The sequence below is a fragment of the Lytechinus variegatus genome, chromosome 1 (genome assembly GCF_018143015.1).
Source record: "Lytechinus variegatus isolate NC3 chromosome 1, Lvar_3.0, whole genome shotgun sequence".
Classification (NCBI taxonomy): Eukaryota; Metazoa; Echinodermata; class Echinoidea; order Temnopleuroida; family Toxopneustidae; genus Lytechinus; species Lytechinus variegatus.
In genome coordinates, this window is record NC_054740.1 from 83,099,945 (window position 1) to 83,123,408 (window position 23,464).

Below are 23,464 nucleotides of genomic sequence, written 5' to 3' on the forward strand. Positions count from 1 at the left end.
TGCACTCGGGATTACCCTAAACAAAAACAGCTCCACTATATAATGTGATCGATGGGGATAGCATGCAGGAGGAGAATAAAGAAAGGAGGGGGGAAATAACATACATGTACACACCAACAGATAGAATCTTGACTCACCCTTTCCCTTTATCTTTCTCATTCTACCTCTTTCCCATCCTCCTCAGCCACTTTCACTTGCCTGCTTTTCTGTCGAGTTTACCCCCCTTTTTTATCATCCATCATCATTCTGAATCTCTCATCAAATGATCATGACTGTGTATGGTCTTAGCATAAATAGTCCCTGGATGAGTAACATTCTCAAGGGCAATTATTGCTTGCTGCTGAAGATAGATGTTCTTATCATCAACTTCCTGAGCCTCTTAGAAATGTTTTAATGTTATTGTATCTCAATGCTATTTCTCACTGTTATGGTCAATGTAGTTACCGTTACACATTATTGTGCCTGGCTGTTACACTTCTGCAAGATAACATGCCATTCTTCTCAGATGTGGTAGATATAAAGACAAACTGTTCAAAGAATTTGTTTGAGGCTTTGAGCTCATGAAATATACAACTCTGCTGCAATATTTTGCTCATTGCATTTTTAGAACATTGGATCCATGCATATCCATCCAGCTCATGTTTTCTCCCATCAGTTTTTGTGGATGTTGTTACATGTATATATCTATATCAAAAAGTTATCTTGCGATGCCCTTTGAATATTACATAGGGATCTCATCATCTACATCCAAATGGACATTTATGATTTTCAAGCAAAGTATATATATGTACTGTGACACTGTCCATACAGTGCAGTATGTTTTGCTCCTTTTCTTCTTTTTCATGAAGAGATGAACTGATTATCATGGGTTTATTGTAGTTTGGCTCGTTTTTCATGAAGAGCTCTCCATCCTTCATACTGTACAGGTGTTTCTACAGTACCGGTAGTGTTATCAAAGGAGAGACCCTTCAAATGGCTTCACACCAATGCTAAATGAGAATCTCTCATGCAAATAATCACTCAAATCAGTAGGGACATATCCATAAAATGGGGTGTGAAGAGTTAAAGGTCAGTTCACATACACAAGGGATTATCCCAATTTTTTAACCGACATGTAGCCATAGTAGAAGCTGCTTTCTGATGGAAATGAACTCTTCACATTTTGAAAATATACTACAAAAATTAGTATGATGCAATGGATTGGTGATCTCTTTCTATTTTTGTAAGTTTGAATTAACCGGTAGAAATGTTTTGGGAGAATAAAAAGATGTTTAACTTTAGATTTGAAATCATTTCAGCTGGGATAATGATAGGGAAATGAATTGGAAGAGATTCTTACCAAATTTAAGTGGTTCTCTTTATTAATGGCATGTTCCATTATATGATTCTGATTGAAAATGAACAATTGCTCAGTAATTAGCAAAATGAGAATGGTTAATATTTATGATGATAATTGATATATAAAATATGTTCTCTTTATTCACTGAGACTGCTTGAGTTTGGCTTTAAAGCTCATCATTCATAAATTGTCAAAGATTATGGAGAGGAGAATAGATGGTCTTTTAATTTCAATAATTTGAATATCAGTATTGTTACAATGAAAAAAGATCAATTTAAAGTACAGGTCTAGTTGAATCTTTCTACAGAGCACAAAGGGCCGTTTTGTATAAATTAGCAGTAATTAAAGAATGATGGTAGTTAATTGTTCATTAATAATAAAGAGCTTGAAATATTAAGCTAATGTCACAATTGATGGCATATAATTATAGTTCCCAGAAACTTATTGTCAGATAACCCATAATACATGTGAAGAGATTGAATTGGGTTTCCTATGTTGTACTTTGTTGACAGTGTTCATGCACTATAGGATATGACTTCTTCCCATGTTTGAATATGTGGTGCATTAGTACCCCATGCATCGAGCAAATAACGTCATGGAGAATCCCCTGTATACCTCTCATCCTTGGTTTAGAGCCAAAATAACCCAAAGTGGAGCCGCAAGCAACATTCATGTTTGTTCTCTAACATTCCTGACTAATACAGGGTGGAAAGGAACGGAAGATATTTGATAGTGCCTTGAGTGCATGTTGGCCTCCTTTGCTCTTATTTCCGCTGATGGTAGAACTATACGTGTATGAGTTGGCAAACTGACATCCCCCTTGGCGAGTATTTGAATGGCATCAATTTTTAGGGTTTGTCATGTTCCTTTTCAAGGGGAGAGATATGATCATGAAATAATAATTATTCTTAAATAATATTTAAGATTAAGAATAAAGGCAATGCCATTGTTAAAAGAATTCTGAGGTTATTCAGCTTGTGCAGAGCAAAGGATGAATAATGACGTTTACACTATTTCATTTTTCCTAGCTTTTAAAAGTCACTAAAGCTTGTCTCAAGTGTAGAGTTAGTTAATGAGTAATATTAACCATTAGTCATTCTACGATTTATAGAATCATTGTGATAATTTGATCTAAATCAATTGTTCATTCTCCCCCTTGGTGATTATTGGACAGATTCAGTGAGTGTAGAAATTGTAATTTTGTGTCCCATTTCATGTGTGAGACGTACATGTTTCAAATAAAAAAAAGTAGGTCCCCAGTTTTTTTATATAGAGAAATTTTGTCATTTTAGTGCAGAATATTATAAAATTTGAAATCATAGGCATTGATCTTTTCTTTCGTCAATATTTAGCTCATCAATGAAGTTGTCCCAACTAATTGCTCATTATCATTTTAAGCTAAGAGTATAAACAGCAAACCAACTGCATTAATTGCTTGTGCTGTATATATATTTGTGCAGCATTAGGGCATTCACCCATGATTTATGGATGACAAATTGACTGAATGGTTTCAATCAATACTACATTTTGAAATCAGCTACTAAAATCAACAGCAGATGAACGATTGTTCATCCATGCATACATTGATATATTGTAAAGAACTCATTTCCAAAAGGAACTAAATCTCCTCTTTGAGTCAAGTTGAAATAATGATTTCAAGCTATTATTCAGATTCATATAGGGAAAGAGCTCTATTTTCAATTTTCAGACCATATGCTCTAATAATATGCTACAAAGATGGATGTACATGTATGTAGTACCATTTGAAGCAGAGACCTCAATATTACTGCATGTTTGTAATACGTGGAAGAAAGCAGAACACTGATTTTTTTTCCATTTCTCTCCAAGATTTCAGATTACTAATTCAGATGTGGTTTATGTGTCCAAATCAATTTGAGTTGAATAGCTTTCCTTATTTCCATCCTCTTTGCTCTCTTTCTCTCTTGTTGGGAGGGGGTGAATATGATATGACAAAATTCTATTTTTTATTCAGTCTTCAAAATTTAAAAAATGTATTAGGATGCTCGATAGAGATTAATTATAAGCTTTCATATTTCATCAACAATTTTCTTTGATTTTACTATGGACGTGATGCTTCTCATTCACATGGTCAAGTATATTATTACCTCAATGTGCAAGTAGGTGTATAGTGGAAAGACTGAAGGGAGATAGATATGAGACGATTTATGTATGATAGCGGGATGGACATGAGATTGATGATATTGTCTATAGAGAAGGACAATCTAAGGTCAGACCCATCAGTGATGTGTCTGAGCTCGTTTGCTATCCCATGAATCCAGCAAGACTCAGAGGTATCAGTTCTTTTATCTCAAGATCAGTCAACCTTTCCAAGTAGCTAGTCCCTCAATTACCCAGCTTTAACCTCTTGACTGCTGCAGACTTCATTATGTCAGGACATTTGGTATTCAGACTTATTCTTTTAACATACAGTACTTGTGATGCACACAAATCACACGTGGCCTACTCAAATCACCCCAAATTCAAAATTTCATTTCATATGAACTGCTAATTTCAATACTTGTCCCCATTTTCTAACAAGCATGATTTATTGAAGCCATCTTCTTTTCTGTTGTTGAAATCATTCCCACATACATGTACATGTAGGCCTGTGTTCTCACTGAAAGTCGGCATTTTGAACTGGTGATGTATTCACTTTCAAGATGTGAATTTGAAATAAAGCCCATTATCAGATCAAATGGATTTAGTTTTTACAAAAACCAAAATCATTGGATTTTGATCAGTGAAGGGGCATATAGCTGCCATTGTTGTGCTTTGTAGGTTCTGTTGCATTGTCCCGTGCAAGCCTTGCAGATGAGCTGCGGACAATCACCCGCAACAAAGTTTTGAGTTTCTTCAAGATTTTTCTGTGTGCAAGTCAGATTTGCATGTGCTACTGCGAGCAACTGCATGTAAGATATGGACGAGATACTCTTGATGTGGGTAGGAAAGATAGTCACCCGCAAGTCATATGCAAAGCCTACACGGAACGATGTAACTGGTATATAAGTATAATTTTCAAATTTCATTTCAACTTCAGATTATCTCTTTAATTTGCAGTCTAGCCAGAAGGAAATATAAAGGGTAATGATATACCTTAAAGCTCTAAAGATGTAAATTATTTTACTGATTCTTTTTTTCTTCACAGGCTCATGATACTCTTGAAGACACAGAACTGAAGCCTCATAGAATGGACAGTCTTGGCTTAGCAGCAGACATCATGGCAGAACTGACTCAGATCATTGGATGTGATAATGGTGCTGCTGAACTTGCAGGGATACTTCAAGATCTCAACTTTATTGTAAGTACTGTATATCGTGAAAATATACCGAGGTGTAAATCTCTTGTGAACCTTAGGACAGGGTTACCTGCCCATCAGGGAAAATCATTTTACTTTTTCCAGTCAGGGAAAAATAAGGGAATTTGTATCAGCCAAAAAGTCAAAAGCAAAGTAGTGAGTCAGACTCTGTTATATTTTCTTGCATATCAAAACCACCTCCATTGAATGACTGGTTATGGTGGTACTATTTACTTTTACATTATTGTTTTATACTGAAAATACATGTTCATGTGTTCAAATTTATATGGTTGCCAATGTTGAAGCTGGGAAATAATACCAGGGCCTGTTCCATAAAACTTGTTACAATTACAAATTTGCTATAACAGTTTAAAGCTACCAAAATCATTGACTTTGATTGGCTGATAGTAAACTTGTTATAATAGAAATTGTGCTTTGTTATTATAACAAGTCTTAATGAAACGAGACCCAGCAGTTCTTATATCAGACTAAAGATGATGTTTGTTCACAATTTGATAGATGAACATTATCTAAATAAGTAAAACCTTGATATATTTCTAACACACTTCTCCCATTCAGTCATTACTGAGGACCCATGACGACATAGCATCAGGGAACCTTGATTCATCATCAGAGTTTGATGACCACACCCAAGATTTCTATACCCCTGACTTCAATGCGACGGGGGATGCAATTCGCATGGTTGGCATCAGGAAATCAAAAGATGAACCACTGGTTAGTATGCTGTACTCTCAAATTTTATCTTTGTTAATTCTGTCTCTCTGCAATATCCTTTTTGTTTTTCATTTTTTAATCTGTTTCTCTCTTTTATTAAATGGTTGCCTTGATGCATTTCCACCGAAGCTTCTAATGAATCTGGTCATTTTCATTTGCACAGATATTGAATTGTCATATAAAAAGAAATTCAATATGGAAACGGATAATGCTAGAATAATGTAATATAACCCCTGAGTTTGAAGGGGGTATATAGGAATCAGTGTATGGGCGGTTGGTCCTTTGCAAATCTTGCACATCGAACTACATCGGTTTTAACCAATTCTCGTGAAACTTACGTATGTGTCAGAAATTTTGTTGACATGGTAACAGTATATTAATTATTATGGCAAAAATAAGGTAAAAAAAACTTTGTGGTGTGATTTACTTCATCAATTTTCAACCAATTCTCATGAAATTTAGCTCACTCATTTGTCTTGGGTAATGTTAGGCAAGACATATTTTTTTCTATGTGGTTGGAGCTGTTGCCATGGTAATGACATACAGCAGGGTATTAATGACCTTCATTGATAGGTTCTGGTCTTCGTTTTTGTCTCACCTGCGAAGCAAAGTGAGACTATAGGCGCCGCTTTCCGGCGGCGGCGGCGTCAACATCAAATCTTAACCTGAGGTTAAGTTTTTGAAATGACGTCATAACTTAGAAAGTATATGGACCTAGTTAATAAAACTTGGCCATAAGGTTAATCAAGTATTACTGAACATCCTATTAGAGTTTCATGTCACATGACCAAGGTCAAAGGTCATTTAGGGTCAATGAACTTAGACCATGTTGGAGGATTCAACATCGAAATCTTAACCTGAGGTTAAGTTTTTGAAATGTCATCATAACTTAGAAAATATATGGACCTAGTTCATGAAACTTGGACATAAGGTTAATCAAGTATCACTGAACATCCTGCATGAGTTTCACGTCACATGACCAAGGTCAAAGGTCATTTAGGGTCAATGAACTTTGGCCGAATTGGGGATATCTGTTGAATTCCCATCATAACTTTGAAAGTTTATGGATCAGATTCATGAAACTTGGACATAATAGTAATCAAGCATCACTGAAAATTTTGTGCAAGTTTCAGGTCTCATGATTAAGGTCAAAGGTCATTTAGGGTCAATGAACTTTGGCCGAATCGGGGGTATCTGTTGAATTACCATCATAACTTTGAAAGTTTATTGGTCTAGTTAATTAAACTTGGACATTAGAGTAATCAAGTATCACTGAACATCCTGTGCACGTTTCAGGTCACATGACCAAGGTCAAAGGTCAATGAACTTTGGCCGAATTGGGTGTATCTGTTGAATTACCATCATAACTTTGAAAGTTTATGGATCTGATTCATGAAACTTGTACATAAGAGTAATCAAGTATCACTGAACATCCTGTTCAAGTTTCAGGTCACATGATTAAGGTCAAAGGTCATGTAAGGTCAATGAACTTTGGCCATGTTGGGGTTTTTTGTTGAATAACCATCATATCTCTGTAAGTTTATTGGTCTAGTTCATAAAAAGTGGACATAAGAGTAACCATGTATCACTGAACATCTTGTGCGAGTTAGAGTAGTATTCAAAGTCAGCACTGCTGCTATATTGAACCGCGTGATGCAGGTGAGACGGCCAGAGGCATTCCACTTGTTTCTTTCAGGGTGTTACATTCAAGGTAGAGGATGGAGAGATAGTAGTAGCAAGGATAATACATGGAAGCATCATTGATAAACAAGGTAAATTTGATACACCATGGTAGTGGCACTTACAATGTATAGAGACATAAGATTCTCTGTTTGATAAAGATGAATCATAAAATTACCGCTGTCATTGGGATCTTTCTACATACTTTTCTTACTGTCTGAATTCGTAAACTTATTTTATTCACCTGAGCAAATAAAACACTTGTCATGACTACATTTTTTGTCAAGAAGTCGCCGTAATAATAAAACTTGATACAATTTTTAGGTCACATTTTTGCAGAAGTGAAAAGATGGGACTAAATTCAAATTGTCTGCCAAACCATTTCAGCATTTTCCAAATCATGTGAATGGGAGGGCATTCAATGAGTTATCCTTATGATTGGACAGTTTTATCTGCATTGCTTTCAGTGATAAGAATTTGATAAATGACAGTCAATCCTCATCTTGAATATTGCAAAAAAAGTGTTATTATCTGTTCTGTTGTAGGTTTATTACATGTTGGTGATGTCATTCAAGAGGTTAACGACCATGATGTCAGCAATGACCCAGATGCCTTGAGGAAACATATCAAGAAAGCTGAAGGAAGAGTCACATTAAAGATTCGTCCAAGCTATCAAGACTGTATTATGCTACCTCCAGTAAGTACAATGATAATTTCAGTTGACCAGTGCATATGTTCAGCTGATTTGACTAGACAGTTATGTTATCTCTCCCAAGGAGTGGATGCCCCTTGGGCCTAATGGTCTTATAGGGGCATACATGTTAATCTTTATTCAGTTATGTGAAGATGGCTTATCCCTGGGATCTGTTTCATAAAGATTAACTTTGCCTTTGTGGCAACTGCCATGGTAACCGTCAATGTGATTGGCAGCGGAGCCTTGTTACCATGGTAGTTAAGACAATACAATAGTTGTCATTCTTTGTTAAACAGGCCCCTGATGACATGAAGCAATTCTCAGAATCTAATATCAAATAAAGACTACATCTTGTCTGTCATTAAAAGATGGTGTGTTAAATGATGAATCTTGAAAAAATTGTTGATGAATTTCAAAGTTTCAATTTTTCACGGTGCTGAATGCCTTGCTTTGCAGTGCATGCTGTTGTTAAAGTATGCTCACTGTACTTCAACTATGTTGTTATGTCTTGATAGATATAGAATATTTAAATGAAAGAAAAAGAAAATAATGGAGATGTCTTTCACAAACCGGTAGTTCTTTTTGATAAAACTGTTGAAAATTTACATTATGAAGATATCGCAGCTTTTTTTCCTTTTTTTCTATAAAGCAGAAGTACCTGAAAATTTGGTTTTGCTTTGTCCTTATCAGTTAAGTTTTTGGGGCAAAAAACTTTTAGACAAGAGTGAAATTTATCTGCTTCCTCATCTTATCAGAGTATTAAATTTCTAACCTGAAATCAAATTATTTCCTGACAAATTCTGATGTGTTTGATTTTTTTCTTTCCTCAGATTTATGTTCGAGCATTTTTTGACTACGACCCTTCCAATGATACCTTGGTGCCATGTCAGGAAGTTGGCTTGCCATTCAGAAGAGGAGACATTCTATGTGTGGTGGAGAGAGATGATATGGAATGGTGGCAGGTGAGGTTTAGGGTCAAAGTTCAGAGGTCAATGATTGATTTTACCCTTGAGTGTTTAATAGGGATGGAAAGTAGTTTGTCATATTTGAAATGAAATTGAATGCAGTTCTGATCATATACATTCATTTAAAGAAACTGCTTCATATTAATTGAGAAATATATATTATTTCAACGTATTAAAGAATGCTGTCTAGTGTGAGAAAAGGGAATATTGATTTTGTTGAGGAAACTTATTCACCTTACACAGCAGAAAGTTGGTATACACACTAAATCAAGCAGGGCATTCACAGAGCTACAAATCTAGAAAGAGTATATCAAGCAGAACTTTCAGAAATTTCAGTAGGCCTTTTTTTTTCCATGATGTACATGTAGATTTCTTATAGTAATAGAAGAATATGAGAGCTTATGAATTACTTTTCACCTTCCCAGAGCAAATTTTTGCAAGTGATGAGTTTGATTTTGAATGAAGGCAAGTCTAATTTTTTTTACAATACTTGATATGATTAAATATTGTACTCTTATTCATGCAGGCCTATGTTGTAGGGGATGAAGGACAGTCGGGCCTTATTCCAAGCCAAGATCTAGAAGAAAGAAGGAGAGCATTTGTACCTCATGAAAACATCTATACAAGTGAACTGGGTAAGTTGGAATACAAGTATTGTATCTTTTATAATTTGAATAACCATATGGGTTCGAACTTTGGTTTTCGTTAAGTAGTATTGATGCTGATCAAATGCACTTTCTTAGAGACATGTACAACGAAACGGCAAATTTTCGACTGCACTGTAAAGCTACCTGTAGCAAGATTAAATTCCCAAAATCTGAAAATAGTAACCTCTTTGGTTGTTTCATTATCTGTTATTTTACAGTTCACCTTCTTTTACTAGAACATGAAGTTCAAATCTCAGTTGGTGGGAATGAAGTTTTCACTATATTTTGAAAGCACATGAGAACTATGGTATGTTTTCATTGTTTAGTTTATGATGGCCAGGTGAAGCTACTTCATGTCTTCATGCAACTGTAAATATGGACTTTCCAATCTCAGCAAACAAATTTTGAATGTTTTTCTTTCCCAGTTGCCTGCGGATTGGTCAAATCCAAGAAGAAGAAACGTGAGAAGTATGAGACAAGAAAGAACCACCAGTTTGATCGATCAGACATTGTAATCTATGAAGAAGTTCAGGAGATGCCACCGTTCCAGAGGAAGACTATAGTTCTTCTTGGTGCTCAAGGGGTCGGTAGGAGAACACTTAAGAATAGACTCATAGAACATGATCCATCAAGATTCGGTGTTCCCATCGCCCGTGAGTATACATCCATATCGAAACAAGTTATTTTAGCTCAGACTGAACAACAATGTCTAGGGTTCGAATCTCACTTTAGAAGTAATGTCATCTAACTAATGTCATCTGGGAAGACACTAAACTTTTTTGACAACTCTCCAGCAAATGTTTATTAGGTACTTTGGCTGTCTTATAAAGCTTTTTTTTTATATAAATTTATGAAAAATTTAAGAATAAAAAACTGAAAACATAAAATAAGTTTTTCAGCAGAATTAGCTGGAATCAAAATAGGCAGATGTTGATTGGTGCAAGATCTGATTGGTTCCACAATTTAAATGGAATGGTTTAAAGGCTCATACATGTACTTGTACCAGTGTTATAAGGAGCAAATTGTAATGAAGATTGATGTCATTCAACCATAATATTTTGTGCGTTGCAGAGGCGGATGTGTACAGACGTTCAATCCAACATCCTACAAAAAGAAAAGGAGCTGCTAATATTACAGGCTGTACATGCATGTCTTAAGATGCAAAAAAAATCTAGCCTGAAGACCCTTCCCATGTTAAAATCCACCTAGAACATAGCACCCCTTGAATAACTTTCTGCAGGGCAAGTCACCCCAAAGAACACCTCACCTTGACAACAACTCCTTCAAGTACAAGTGGAAGCCGGGGGAGTAGGCTTGTCCTGGGTAGGAATCCTTGAATCATCTTGAGTTTGGTTTTCAGAGTGAGTAGCATGCCATATGACTTGTGATTTGACCAAGACATGATGATTGATGTTTTAGTTTTTATTGGGTATTAATTTTCATAGATACAACAAGGCTTCCAAGACAAGGTGAGAAGAACGGAGTTGACTATCACTTTGTCCTCCGCAGTGAAATGGAGAATGACATCCTTAACCATCGATTCCTAGAGTATGGAGACTTTGCTAACAACCTTTATGGCACAACCTTTGACTCCATTCGAGAGGTCAATCAGAAAGGTCAAATGTGTGTGCTAGATGTCAACCCTCAGGTGAATAGTCATTATAATTCCTCTGCTCTTTTTTTTTTTTTTTAGAAATAGAGATGAAGTGAACATTGAAATATTTTGCATTTTTAGCTAAACAATTTGTATTGATCAAATGCAGTAATCTGATTTTTAAGTTAATATTAATATATACTAAAAATGAAAAACAAAATTAATTATCTCTTCCACTTTATTCCAGAGCTCGTGTTGTGATTTTTTTTTAAGAACTTTTGGGGCATTGTTAGGGGGGGTAGTAGGTAGAACCTCCGTCCTCTTTTTGATACAGATGAAAACATAGTGCTATTCCAATGATAGAATTTTTAAGAGATATTGTACAAATATAGGTGAAGTCTTTATTTAAAGATATGTGATGAGTGTTGTAATATATGTACTAGTTATTCAATTTCATTTAATTTTCATAGAATTCAAATAATAATTTGTCTAACCAATGACTCACTTGTTTTATTACAGACATTGAAACTTCTGAGGAACAGTGAATTCTTGCCTTTTGTAGTGTTTGTAGCATCCCCAGATCTAGAAACTCTTAGAATATTACACGAAGCAGCTGCATCATCAGAAAAACATGTCATGGTAGGTTTCCTACAGTCATGATATTGGGGATGGATCTGAGGCCAGTGATTAGGTGTTAAGAGTCCACTGAATGGAACAACCTCCTATAATGTCGAGGCTGGCAAAATGAAGCCTTTAGACCTTCTTTAGATAAATCCCAAGAATTCATACACTGAAGCACTGCAATAAGATTGGTCAGAAGTATGAAGAAGAAAAAAAAAATGCAGATAAGTTTTGTCTCACCTGCATAGCAGAGTGAGACTATAGGCGCTGCTTTTCCGACGGCGTCAACATCAAATCTTAACCTGAGGTTAAGTTTTTGAAATGTCATCATAACTTAGAAAATATATGGACATAGTTCATTAACTTAGACATAAGGTTAATCAAGTATCACCAAATATCCTGCATGAGTTTCACATCACATGACCAAGGTCAAAGGTCATTTAGGGTCAATGAACTTTGGCCAATTTGGGGGTATCTGTTGAATTACAATCAAAACTTTAAAAGTTTTTGAATCTGATTCATGAAACTTGGACATAATAGTAATCAAGTATCACTGAACATCCTGTGCGCATTTTAGTTCACATGACCAATGAACTTTGGCCATAATGGGGATATCTGTTGAATTACCATCATAACTTTGCAAGTTTATTGATCTGACTTTTGAAACTTGGACATAAGAGTAATCAAGTATCACTGAATATCCTGTGCAAGTTTCAGGTCACATGATCAAGGTCAAAGGTCATGTGAGATCAATGAACTTTGGACACATTGGGGTTATTTGTTAAATTACCATCCTATCTCTGTAAGTGTATTGGTCTAGTTCATAAAACGTGGAAATAAGAGTAACCAAGTATCTCTGAACATCTTGTGCGAGTTATAGTAGTTTTCAAAGTCAGCACTGCTGCTATGTTGAATCGCGTGATGCAGGTGAGACGGCCAGAGGCATTCCACTTGTTGGTTGAAGGTTCACCTTATAAACAAGTGTTGTATTCATTAAAGCAAAAAATTAATATAGAGGCATCTCTTTCCTAACTCTTAGTCTGTCATAGGAATGCAAATATGCTGTAATTGAGTAATTTTGCATTATTTACTCGGGAAACCTTAACACAGAAGTTGGCAATTAAAACATAGATTTTTATGAACAATCAATGTTAAAAATTTTCTGTATATTCACTCACTAAGCTGTGTTACTTGCACAGGCTTATCTGTTTTGTTTCTTGTTGGTATGTTGAAACGTTTTCAAATTTTTGAAATTTTGTTTCTCTTTACGTCTCCAATCCAGGATGCAGACCTACAGAAGACGGTTGAAGAGAGCGCTCGTATCCAGAGACTGTACAGTCATCTCTTTGATTTCACCATCGTGAACAGTAATCTCAATGAATCCTGCCAGCAACTATGTGAAGCACTGAGTGCCTTGGCTCATCAACGGCAATGGGTTCCTATCGATTGGGTCTACGATGCCCCCTGACACCACCTGTATGGATGTAGTGGTGGTGGAGATGGTGCACAAAACACCCTCTCGATGCACTCCCTGGTAGAGTAGGGAGGATAGACACCGAGACACAGACTGAGCTACGCAACCGAATGATAGGCACACAGATACGAGGAATATCATTGAGATTCTAGCAAAGATAGTGCACCCAAGGTTCCTTCATTGCACTCATTTGTATGGGATATATGGATAGGATTACGCTGCGTTCCATAGTACATGGCCACATGATAGATAGTGAAGACGGGAAAAATGATGGAGGTAGTTCACATATTCCTTGCACATTTATAATCAAGCATGAGGAGATAAGAAGCCAATACTGCAAAAATAAAGCATACCCCAAATAATGGATTGCTTGAGTCTACCATATCACTTTAACTAAAATTCTGTGGTATTTATATTTCTCTACTGCTTGTAGCAATGATTATTACACAGAGATGAAATGTTCATCGGGGCGTATTTCAGGAAGATGTAGATGTGACTACAAAGTGCACTTCCATTCCTAGTTTTTTGCATGTATTATGACAGCAGCAATCTTGGGAACGTTTCATAAAGAGTTGCAACTGTTGTAACTTTGCCATTATGATAGCTACACGGAAACCTTGATTTTGATTGGCTGCTGAGCCCTGTTGCCGTGGTAGTTGCCATAATGGCAAAGTTAAAACAGTTGTAACTCTTTATGAAATGGGCCCCAGACCATGCTTGGAGGATGTGAACCTCTACATTTCCATCAGTAAATATCCTTTACACTAAAGCCTTACCTCCTGATGCTGTATATTTTATTTCTCAAGTGCTGCCATACTTCGTGACAAAAATTAGAAGACCCAAATAGATAAATTAAAAGAACGATCATCCATCATATCCTTATTGTTAATTTTGCTTGAATACTCAAAATGGTATGGGAATATATGGAGAAAAGATACAAGAACCACCACCAAATTTTCTAATTCCATATTCATCTCAAATATACATTGTTTTGAAAATGTAATACACAGGATAGAAACTTATCTTACACCTTGATAGAATAATTGTATGTAGAATAGACTTGAAAAGAATTCAAGATATATACAAGAATAAGTAATATTTTTGTAATACTTGGTGCTTGTTTTGTTCAAATTGCAAGTTTGGGAGAAATATCTTTTAAACTCTTCTTGATGGCCATTATTTCCTTTGAAATTATTTCTTAGTCTGAATATCCTGAAGTGTATCTATCAGGATACATTAAAATGCATGTTGATATGTTATCAACCATTCTGTACTTAAATAAGGACATCATACTTTCTCCTAATAGTAATTTTTTAAAGTAATTAAGCAAATAGGTTGTTATGACAATCAATATTTCCTCAGGGTTTTTGTTAACAGTTCGCATCAGTGTTCATTTATATGCAAGGTTCATGCAAAATTTAGTTCACTTGCAAAGCTTATTTATATCATATTTCATTGCATTTTGTGTAAATTTTGTATTGTTTGTGAAATGTTTTACACCCATACTACATGTATGTTGAGTTCATGTTGTGTATATTTTTTTAGATGCTGTTATACCTTGTTACACCTTATTGTGCAATATAAGTTTGTTCACTTTTGTCAACCTGTGTTTTGGTTATGAAATAGCTAAGTATGAAATTTTGCCTTGATATTGGCACCAATTGTTCATATATTTATCTGTTGGGGGCCATCGAACTGAAAAACATTATATATGTCTAAGATGTCTTAATATTGCATTTGTATTTCCAGTTGATGTGGTATATGAGGCATTACCGCGTTGGTCAAATCACGCTCGTGAGACACTATGCCATGTTTGAATCAATCAATCGTATTAGGCTTTGAATATAATATCATCATTTGCATTTAATTTAGTCATACGTTATTTTTTTGTGTGAAAAATTCTCCAGGTGGTTTCACAAAGAGTTGATTGTGCCTCTCAAGTGCTTGATATTGTTTGTGTTGAAGGCAAAAAATTACCATCATTGTCCGTAAATATTCATCACCTGAAATTTTTACCTAGTGTTAATTCCTCATTCAAGTTTGATATATTTTGGATTTTCTAGTAAGTATTGTACATATTTGAGAAAATGAAATAGCAATTTTTATTGAAATATTTTTTATAGATATTTTAGTCATTACACTTTGCCAGTTGTAATACATGTATAGAAATTTAGAAAATTAGTCTTGAGAGACGAATGTTATTTGTTTGTCAATTGTTTGATATTTATTATTCACATGTTTGACATATTTTGCCTTGAAGTTGCATTCAATATTTGTATATCAGCAATGTTTATTATGTTATTCATTGAAATGCTGGCATAATCACTTCATGTGGAAAAACATAGTAAATTAAATTCCTGAAGTTCATGAATACTGACCTGCAAAAGCTCTAAGTTATACACTTTTTAGAAAAGAAAGAAGACGGTGTTTTGCCTGAGGGCAAATTAAAGTAAAGTTTAGGGTTTAAAGTTTAAATTAAAGTTTAGGGTTCTTGATATCTCCAATGCACACGTTCATCTAAGCTGTTAATTTTTATCCATGCATTGATTTGTATTTAATAATTAATTGTAGGGTCAATTTGTACGATTGATTGCATTGGTCATTATGTGCAATCAATGTGGTGTGCCATCTATTAGTTGCAGCGAATAGGACAAATTTTAAACTTCAGGTTTCGTGCACAGTGTTAGTGAAGTGTTGTGTAATGTGAATGTGATGCTTCAAATGTGACAATGATTTGGCAAGAGCGAAGGAAGAATTCACCAAAAACTGTCTAAATTTCGCAAAGAACATTGCGGCAAATGTCCTGGACCCTAGTAAACAGCATATGTAAGCCGGTTGAGCCATGTCAACTAGCACAGCATATCATGAGCATGCAACATATATTTTTTCCTTTGAGGCATTGCAAATTTTGGCCTGTCCACTGCAACCGATAGATGGGCACCATATTGTAAATCTACCAGATTGTATGATCAATTGCTTTTAAGCTAAATGTGTTATGGGGCCCAGATTACACCATGTAATCATACATAGCAATCTGGGGACTGTTTCATGAAACTGACAAGGTTTCTCTGACAGTACATACCAAAGTAACAGAGGCCAGTACTCAGCCAATTAAAACCAATGATTTCACAAGTTAGTCAGCGCTGACAACTTTCATGAAACACCCCCTGGATAATAAGAACAGACTACTTATTGAATGAATTTGGCTTACCCATTGCCAATTTATGATTCATTCAGAATTCAGTTGGTGATATATATTTTATACTGATGTTTTTGACACGATGACTTAGTATAAATTGTAATTATTTCTTTTTACTTTTTTTCAAACAAATTTCCTGTAATTTTCTGATGATTTTTATTGGAGTTCCCTGTTTTGAAAATTCTTTTGAAGATAAACAAATATGCTGCATCTGTACATTCTAACCTGAATGTAAAAGAGCAGCTTGCAGTTTTTGTCTCACCTGCGAAGCAAAGTGAGACTATAGGCGCCGCTTTTCAGACGGCGGCGGCGGCGTCAACATCAAATCTTAACCTGAGGTTAAGTTTTTGAAATGACGTCATAACTTAGAAAGTATATGGACCTAGTTAATAAAACTTGGCCATAAGGTTAATCAAGTATTACTGAACATCCTATTAGAGTTTCATGTCACATGACCAAGGTCAAAGGTCATTTAGGGTCAATGAACTTAGACCATGTTGGAGGAATCAACATCGAAATCTTAACCTGAGGTTAAGTTTTTGAAATGTCATCATAACTTAGAAAATATATGGACCTAGTTCATGAAACTTGGACATAAGGTTAATAAAGTATCACTGAACATCCTGCATGAGTTTCACGTCACATGACCAAGGTCAAAGGTCATTTAGGGTCAATGAACTTTGGCCGAATTGGGGATATCTGTTGAATTCCCATCATAACTTTAAAAGTTTATGGATCTGATTCATGAAACTTGGACATAATAGTAATCAAGCATCGCTGAACATTTTGTGCAAGTTTCAGGTCTCATGATTAAGGTCAAAGGTCATTTAGGGTCAATGAACTTTGGCCGAATCGGGGTATCTGTTGAATTACCATAACTTTGAAAGTTTATTGGTCTAGTTCATTAAACTTGGACATTAGAGTAATCAAGTATCACTGAACATCCTGTTCGAGTTTCAGGTCACATGACCAAGGTCAAAGGTCAATGAACTTTGGCCGAATTGGGTGTATCTGTTGAATTACCATCATAACTTTGAAAGTTTATGGATCTCATTCATGAAACTTGTACATAAGAGTAATCAAGTATCACTGAACATCCTGTTCGAGTTTCAGGTCACATGATCAAGGTCAAAGGTCATGTAAGGTCAATGAACTTTGGCCATGTTGGGTTTTTTGTTGAATAACCATCATATCTCTGTAAGTTTATTGGTCTAGTTCATAAAAAGTGGACATAGGAGTAACCATGTATCACTGAACATCTTGTGCGAGTTAGAGTAGTATTCAAAGTCAGCACTGCTGCTATATTGAACCGTGTGATGCAGGTGAGACGGCCAGAGGCATTCCACTTGTTATTAAGTGAAACCACAGTATTTATGAATTGATTAACTTTGTATACGCCATAGGTATATAATACCATGCAATATTTCACAGGGTAGATATGAGCATTGTCATCATGTCTGCATGCAATTTAGACTTGCCAATTATCCCTATTTAACAGGTTGATCCTGTTCATTCCTTTTATAAAAAAAATGAATGAAATAACTCTGCCCAATGTTCACACTGAACATGTTTATATTGATAGGAGCATTTATATCCCATATTTGTAAAATCTTAATGGTAAAATGTACATGTGTTTGACATGTTCTTGATTATTGATCCCTGCCCTCAATGGTGCTCATAGTTATGAACCCTACTAGAAAATGGACATAATTAAAGTGTTCAAATTTTTGCCATGTTTTAGATATTTAATTGTTAAGGTGATGAAATGTTACATTCAATTTTGGGCTCACCAAGTAGTGTTGTCTACATCGAACACTCAGCATGAAAGAGTGCATTTTATGGTTGAGTTCACTAGAGCACCACTGTAGGCATTTGTCAGATAAATAGAATGGGTGGTAGTCCTCAGATTCAAATCAGAATACCATTTTGGTTTCTTTATTTCACACAAGATATTTGTACACAGTTATGGCAAAATTGAAGCTTCTGGGTATATATTTTATATAGATAATAAATATTCCTTTGGACATAATTTTTGTTTTCCCCATTGACAGGATATATTTTACTAGATTCTGTAGGTTTGTAATGTTACTCAACCATCTAGGAATACATCATCAATATTGATTCCAAGATATCAAATCTCTATACAGTGGGTATGAAAAAAAAGTTTAACACTTAGAAAAAATCCTGTAAAATTATATATTTGTAATATTCTGAAGATTTTTCCACATTTTAACATTGGTACAGATCCATTTAAGCAAATAACGATATAACTGTTGAAAAATATTTCTGCTTGAGTGAGCACCACTTACTTACCCCTTTCCCCCAAACACCGAGGCCATCATAAAGATATTTGCTTTACACTGAGCTTTGATTTATATGATATGGCTTAAGCTTCAGTTTCATTTTGTTAATCATTGTCAAGCTTGGGAATATAAACTTTTGTTTGGATTCAGTTATGTCCTCAGATCCAGCTGGTACAAAAAAGGTAAAGGTTGTGCTTATTAAGTGTCAAAATTCTTACAAAATGCATCTGTTTTATTTCAATTGACTAAAAGTGCAAGGGAAATGTATGAGAAATGTTTCGCAGATAAGTTTGATTTCGCCCTTTTCCCCTTGCACAGCGTGAAAACAAGCATTTCTGCGAGCTTTACAAAAATGCACAATGCTCACTCGAGTGTAAAATTCTGACTAAACTTATGTGAAAAAATTTCCCACATGTTGCAAATTCCTAGGGCTTTTTCAAAGTGTAAACTTTTTTGATACGCATTGTATAATAGCTTTTTTTTATGTCTAAACTGACGTTTTTCTCTACTGAAAATCTGTGGTTCTTCAATACTCCAAAGGTCTTGGATGCATATTTTTACCATGAAGAATGTACCTTTGTTACAGTATAAGTCTGAAATTACCAGACATCAGTAAATTTATCTGACCCATGAAATAAGCTATTTTGCACAGAAGACAGAAGATAATTCAGGCATTGACCCTAAAAGGACTGGGGGATGATGCCCCCCCCCCCCTCCTTGTGATCTCGGCTGTTGTTCGGGTGATTGTGCAGAAATTTGGCACGCACATTCTTTACCAATTAAACTACAAGCCAGTATAAAAAAATTGCCTATTTTACACCTGATTTCACTTAGTCATCTTTGTAATCTAATGACCATAAATTAAAATCAGCAATTTTCGGCATGACATTGTCTCGTAAAAAGTCATGTGGCGTCGCGAATCTGGTCTCAAAATTTTGGGTGCTATCTTTTTGCATTTCAGAAATATTGTGCAGTGTTGAGGGGGCATCCACCCCCCGTCCTTTTAGGGTTTAACCCATTTTTTCTTCTGAAGTCAGTGTACATTGTGAGGCCAATGTCTTTTGAGTTTTATGTGAATCAGGAATAGTTGTGATTTCTATTGAATATTTTGTCACACAATTGAAATTCTATTCGGGTAGTCACAATTATAGAAGTAAGGCCATTTACATCTGAAATGTGTATTCATGACAGATTTTCTGTTGAATTTTCACCAAAGTTTGTACAAGATTTTGTTAGAATAAAAATAACACACCCAAATGCAGGTTTCTTTTAGTGGGGTATGTACCAAACTGATTGTCATTGTTGAAGAGCTATCTACCACTTGACACGGCAACTCTAAACCTTTGATACAATTATACACTCAAAGAAAAGTCAACCATAGCTAATCATGTCATATAATATATTTTCATTAAATGTACAATTCATTATAACATCCTTCATGTTCTAGCAAGTTACTGTAACTTGGGTAATACTATAAATCACACTACAGAAATGATATTGACTTAAAAGCCACACCAAACAACATAAATTTTGAGTATGTTTAACACATTCCTAAATAATTGCACATATATCACAGTCATGTGGGTCATATCGAGTTGTACAGTGCAATGAAAAAAAACCACATGATTATTTTAATGAAGTTTGACAGCCCTGACAAATTGTTTTTCTTTCTGATCAACTATTGTAGCAGACAGATGCAAGTGCTTTTGAGCCAACCAAAAAACAAAAAAAATCATCGCGTACAACTTTTTCATGAAATTCTTGATATGCTTCTTCAATAGACATGGTACGACTGGACAGACTTACATGAAAATATACATGCACTGACTTGCTGTCAAGTGGGAGCATTGTAGAATTCTACAGTGCACACAATCATGCAGTAAAACAAATGAAGTTGAGTCTTGGCACATACCAGAAATAGAGAAACAAATTGAATTTAGATGTTAAGCCATGGATAACAGCAGATTTCCTGTAAAATGGTATTTAATACTGCCCTTTTCCCACAGCACACATTCATTGTTGGATTTTGGACCCACTGAGTGTATGCCCTGGATTAAGTGCACGGAATCTGCATCAATTAAATCAATTCATAGCAGACCAGCAATTGCATAACGTATATCTCAAGATTTAACATTAACTCTTTATCAAACTCAAGATTTAACATTAACTCTTTATCAAATTAATTGGTACAAGATTACCAGTAGCTATCTGAGCCCAAGAAAGAAAATATTGCATTAGATTTTTTTTTGGTTCAACTAATTAAATGAAATTCTAAAATTATACAGAAGGATGGTTGGCATTTAATTGTAACAGATGTACAAATAAATGTCTTGTATTAGTGCTGCAATAGAACATTTATCCATTTGGTATAAATATCTTGGTTTATCAATTCTATACGGAAATACTAAATCATATCTAGGAAAAATGGTTTTAAAAAATTTGAAGTCGACATGTTTATGGCTTTAATTGGACAGGAAAGTCATCATGACTACCTTGACTAGTGCTCAAGCCTCCCTTTTGTTGTGTCCAGATCATTAGTATACATCTCTATGGTCCAGATTAATTTTATACTTTTGATTCTCATGATAAGCATGATATTACAGCACAATCCTATCCAGCATTTCCTTTATATTACAATAGGTACAAATATAATCATAACATACCATTACCTTATCGTCCATTCTCAAAAATCATTCCATGCCAATGATTCTATCATACAATGGGAAGTCACGTGATTCTATACAAATGCACCAATTAAAAACATGTCCTATTTTTAATACCATAGAAACATACTACTGTATTCAATAAAAACTTGTAATAAACCAATCCTGCGCCTAGCAGAAGGGTACAAAATAGGTCAACAACAAACTCTAGAAATGTATTCCAAGGTTAAAAATCAAGAAATTCAACAATTTTTTTTGTTTGAACCCTACTATCAGGCACATAATACAAAGTTCAACTATATGTACATACTCAGACTCGAACAATAAAAATAAGAATTATTACGCCAAATATCTCAAGAGCAATATATGCTAGAATTTTTTTTCTCTTTTGCATAAAATAATAAGATACATAGCATCACTAATCTAATTGGAATATGATGGCAACAGAAATAAAATGTTTGACTCTGACTTTGTTCAGAAATTGATCTACTATGGCAACTTGGCTAGCTATGAATGCATATATGTTTTCTACGCAAGACTGGCATATCAAATAGATTACAATCACACATCTCATGCACTCCGCTAAGTGTAATTTTTTTTTATTGCTTGTATTGTTAGCCTTGGAATTACCATATGTAACAGGCGTAAAATAATCTCAAACATGTACTGATATTTACACTGAATGAGAAAAAGTATACAGGAACTCATTAGTATATGTATGTATATTCTTCTGTATCCCTCCAATCTCTCATGGTTTTAATCTCTCATGGTTTTAATTAGGAATTTCTAAATCATTTATTTCACTTGATATACTCCTCGTGACTTAACCATTTAAAAGGCAAACATCAGTAGAAACTTGCTTGCAAAACGTGTTTTCTCTTTACTTTTATCTAATATTGTTTGCTTTGAATTTTTCAACTCTACATATTTTCAAAACAAATCAAGGGTTAAAGCTGCCAAATCATGAATCAAAACATTGTAACTCAATTCCTCAGAATTCTTCCTTTGAAAGATAACTTGCAATCTAATAACTTGGCATATACTATCTAAACTTTTACAAAAATTATATTTTATGGTGAATATGATATTAGATGGCGAGGTAATCTAATTAAGCACACTACTTCTACATTTCATACTGTTTTACTTGCTAAATGCACCATTATGAACAAACTTCTTTAACAACCAACTATATAAAATGGCAATTAGAAAAATATCCAAATACCAAATACTTCTGTAATAGTAATCACTACTATGGCCCTCTTTTTAAATCCTAAAATTTTGAACAATAAATGTATACATTTAAATATGAATATAAATCATACATATAGATATTTGTATAAATATCAAACATATAGTTCTTCAATGTACATATATATGATCAATAAAACACAAACAATAAGAAGAAAATTTTTAAAAAATCATCGAGACAGACAATGAAAGCTGAAAATGAGAGAAATTTCTAAGAGTGTAGATCTAATTACTTGAACTGCTTGATTAAATGTGTAAAGAGTTGTGAAAAGAAATGATGATTAATTTTCCTGGCAACCTAACCCTCAAAAGTTGAAATTTTTAATCAATAATTTGCAAAGACAGATGATATATATTTGAGACTGCATTTCTTTAAATCTGTACATCGAAATTGCATTACACAAAGTACTTCATCACATACATTTATATGTAGGAAAGCAAAAACAATGAGTACAGGATATATATATACACCACATTTCACAACAAGTATAATAAATATTAAAATAAAAAATTAATGGGTAGTATTTCATAAAGCTGTTTGTAAGTTATGGGTGAATTTACACAAGACTGTTGACATGGGTCTTGTAACACATGTTGGCATTATTCGTGTGCTTGATTTTTTTTAATGATTAATTGTACATTGTAGTCAATGAAATCAATCGTAAAGATTTGTTCTATGATGATTGCTAAGCTTTCTGTTACAGGCCCCTGTTCTAAAGTACAGACTCAGAGTCTCAATCATTTTGATTTTCACTAAAATCCAATATTTGTAGCTTAATAACAGCATCTCTATGCAATGGGTAAGATACATGTAAGTCAAAATTTGATAAATAGTATTATATCAAAACTGGTATTCTATCTCATTTTGAGAATAGGGCCTGTAATACAAGGCTTAGCAATCACCATAGAACTTTCTTGTTTTACGATTGATCGCGTTGACTACAATGTACAATCAATCGTGAAAATCAAGTGTACGATCAATCGCT

At 34.5% G+C, this 23,464-nt stretch overlaps 1 protein-coding gene across 3 annotated transcripts in view; it reads left to right on the plus strand.

Annotated features, from left to right (window-relative positions):
- The window catches only part of LOC121425405 (MAGUK p55 subfamily member 6-like), a 49,376-nt gene extending 35,677 nt beyond the window's left edge, over positions 1-13,699 (plus strand). For all 3 annotated transcript variants that reach the window (XM_041621461.1, XM_041621454.1, XM_041621468.1), the window contains 10 exons: positions 4,506-4,658; positions 5,235-5,390; positions 7,087-7,162; positions 7,616-7,767; positions 8,595-8,726; positions 9,256-9,364; positions 9,802-10,029; positions 10,822-11,024; positions 11,490-11,609; positions 12,874-13,699. In XM_041621461.1, the coding sequence (XP_041477395.1) occupies positions 4,506-4,658; positions 5,235-5,390; positions 7,087-7,162; positions 7,616-7,767; positions 8,595-8,726; positions 9,256-9,364; positions 9,802-10,029; positions 10,822-11,024; positions 11,490-11,609; positions 12,874-13,059 (1,515 nt within the window). In that variant the 3' untranslated portion in view covers positions 13,060-13,699. The remainder of the gene's footprint in view (positions 1-4,505; positions 4,659-5,234; positions 5,391-7,086; positions 7,163-7,615; positions 7,768-8,594; positions 8,727-9,255; positions 9,365-9,801; positions 10,030-10,821; positions 11,025-11,489; positions 11,610-12,873) is intronic.
- The last annotated feature ends 9,765 nt before the right edge of the window (positions 13,700-23,464 follow it).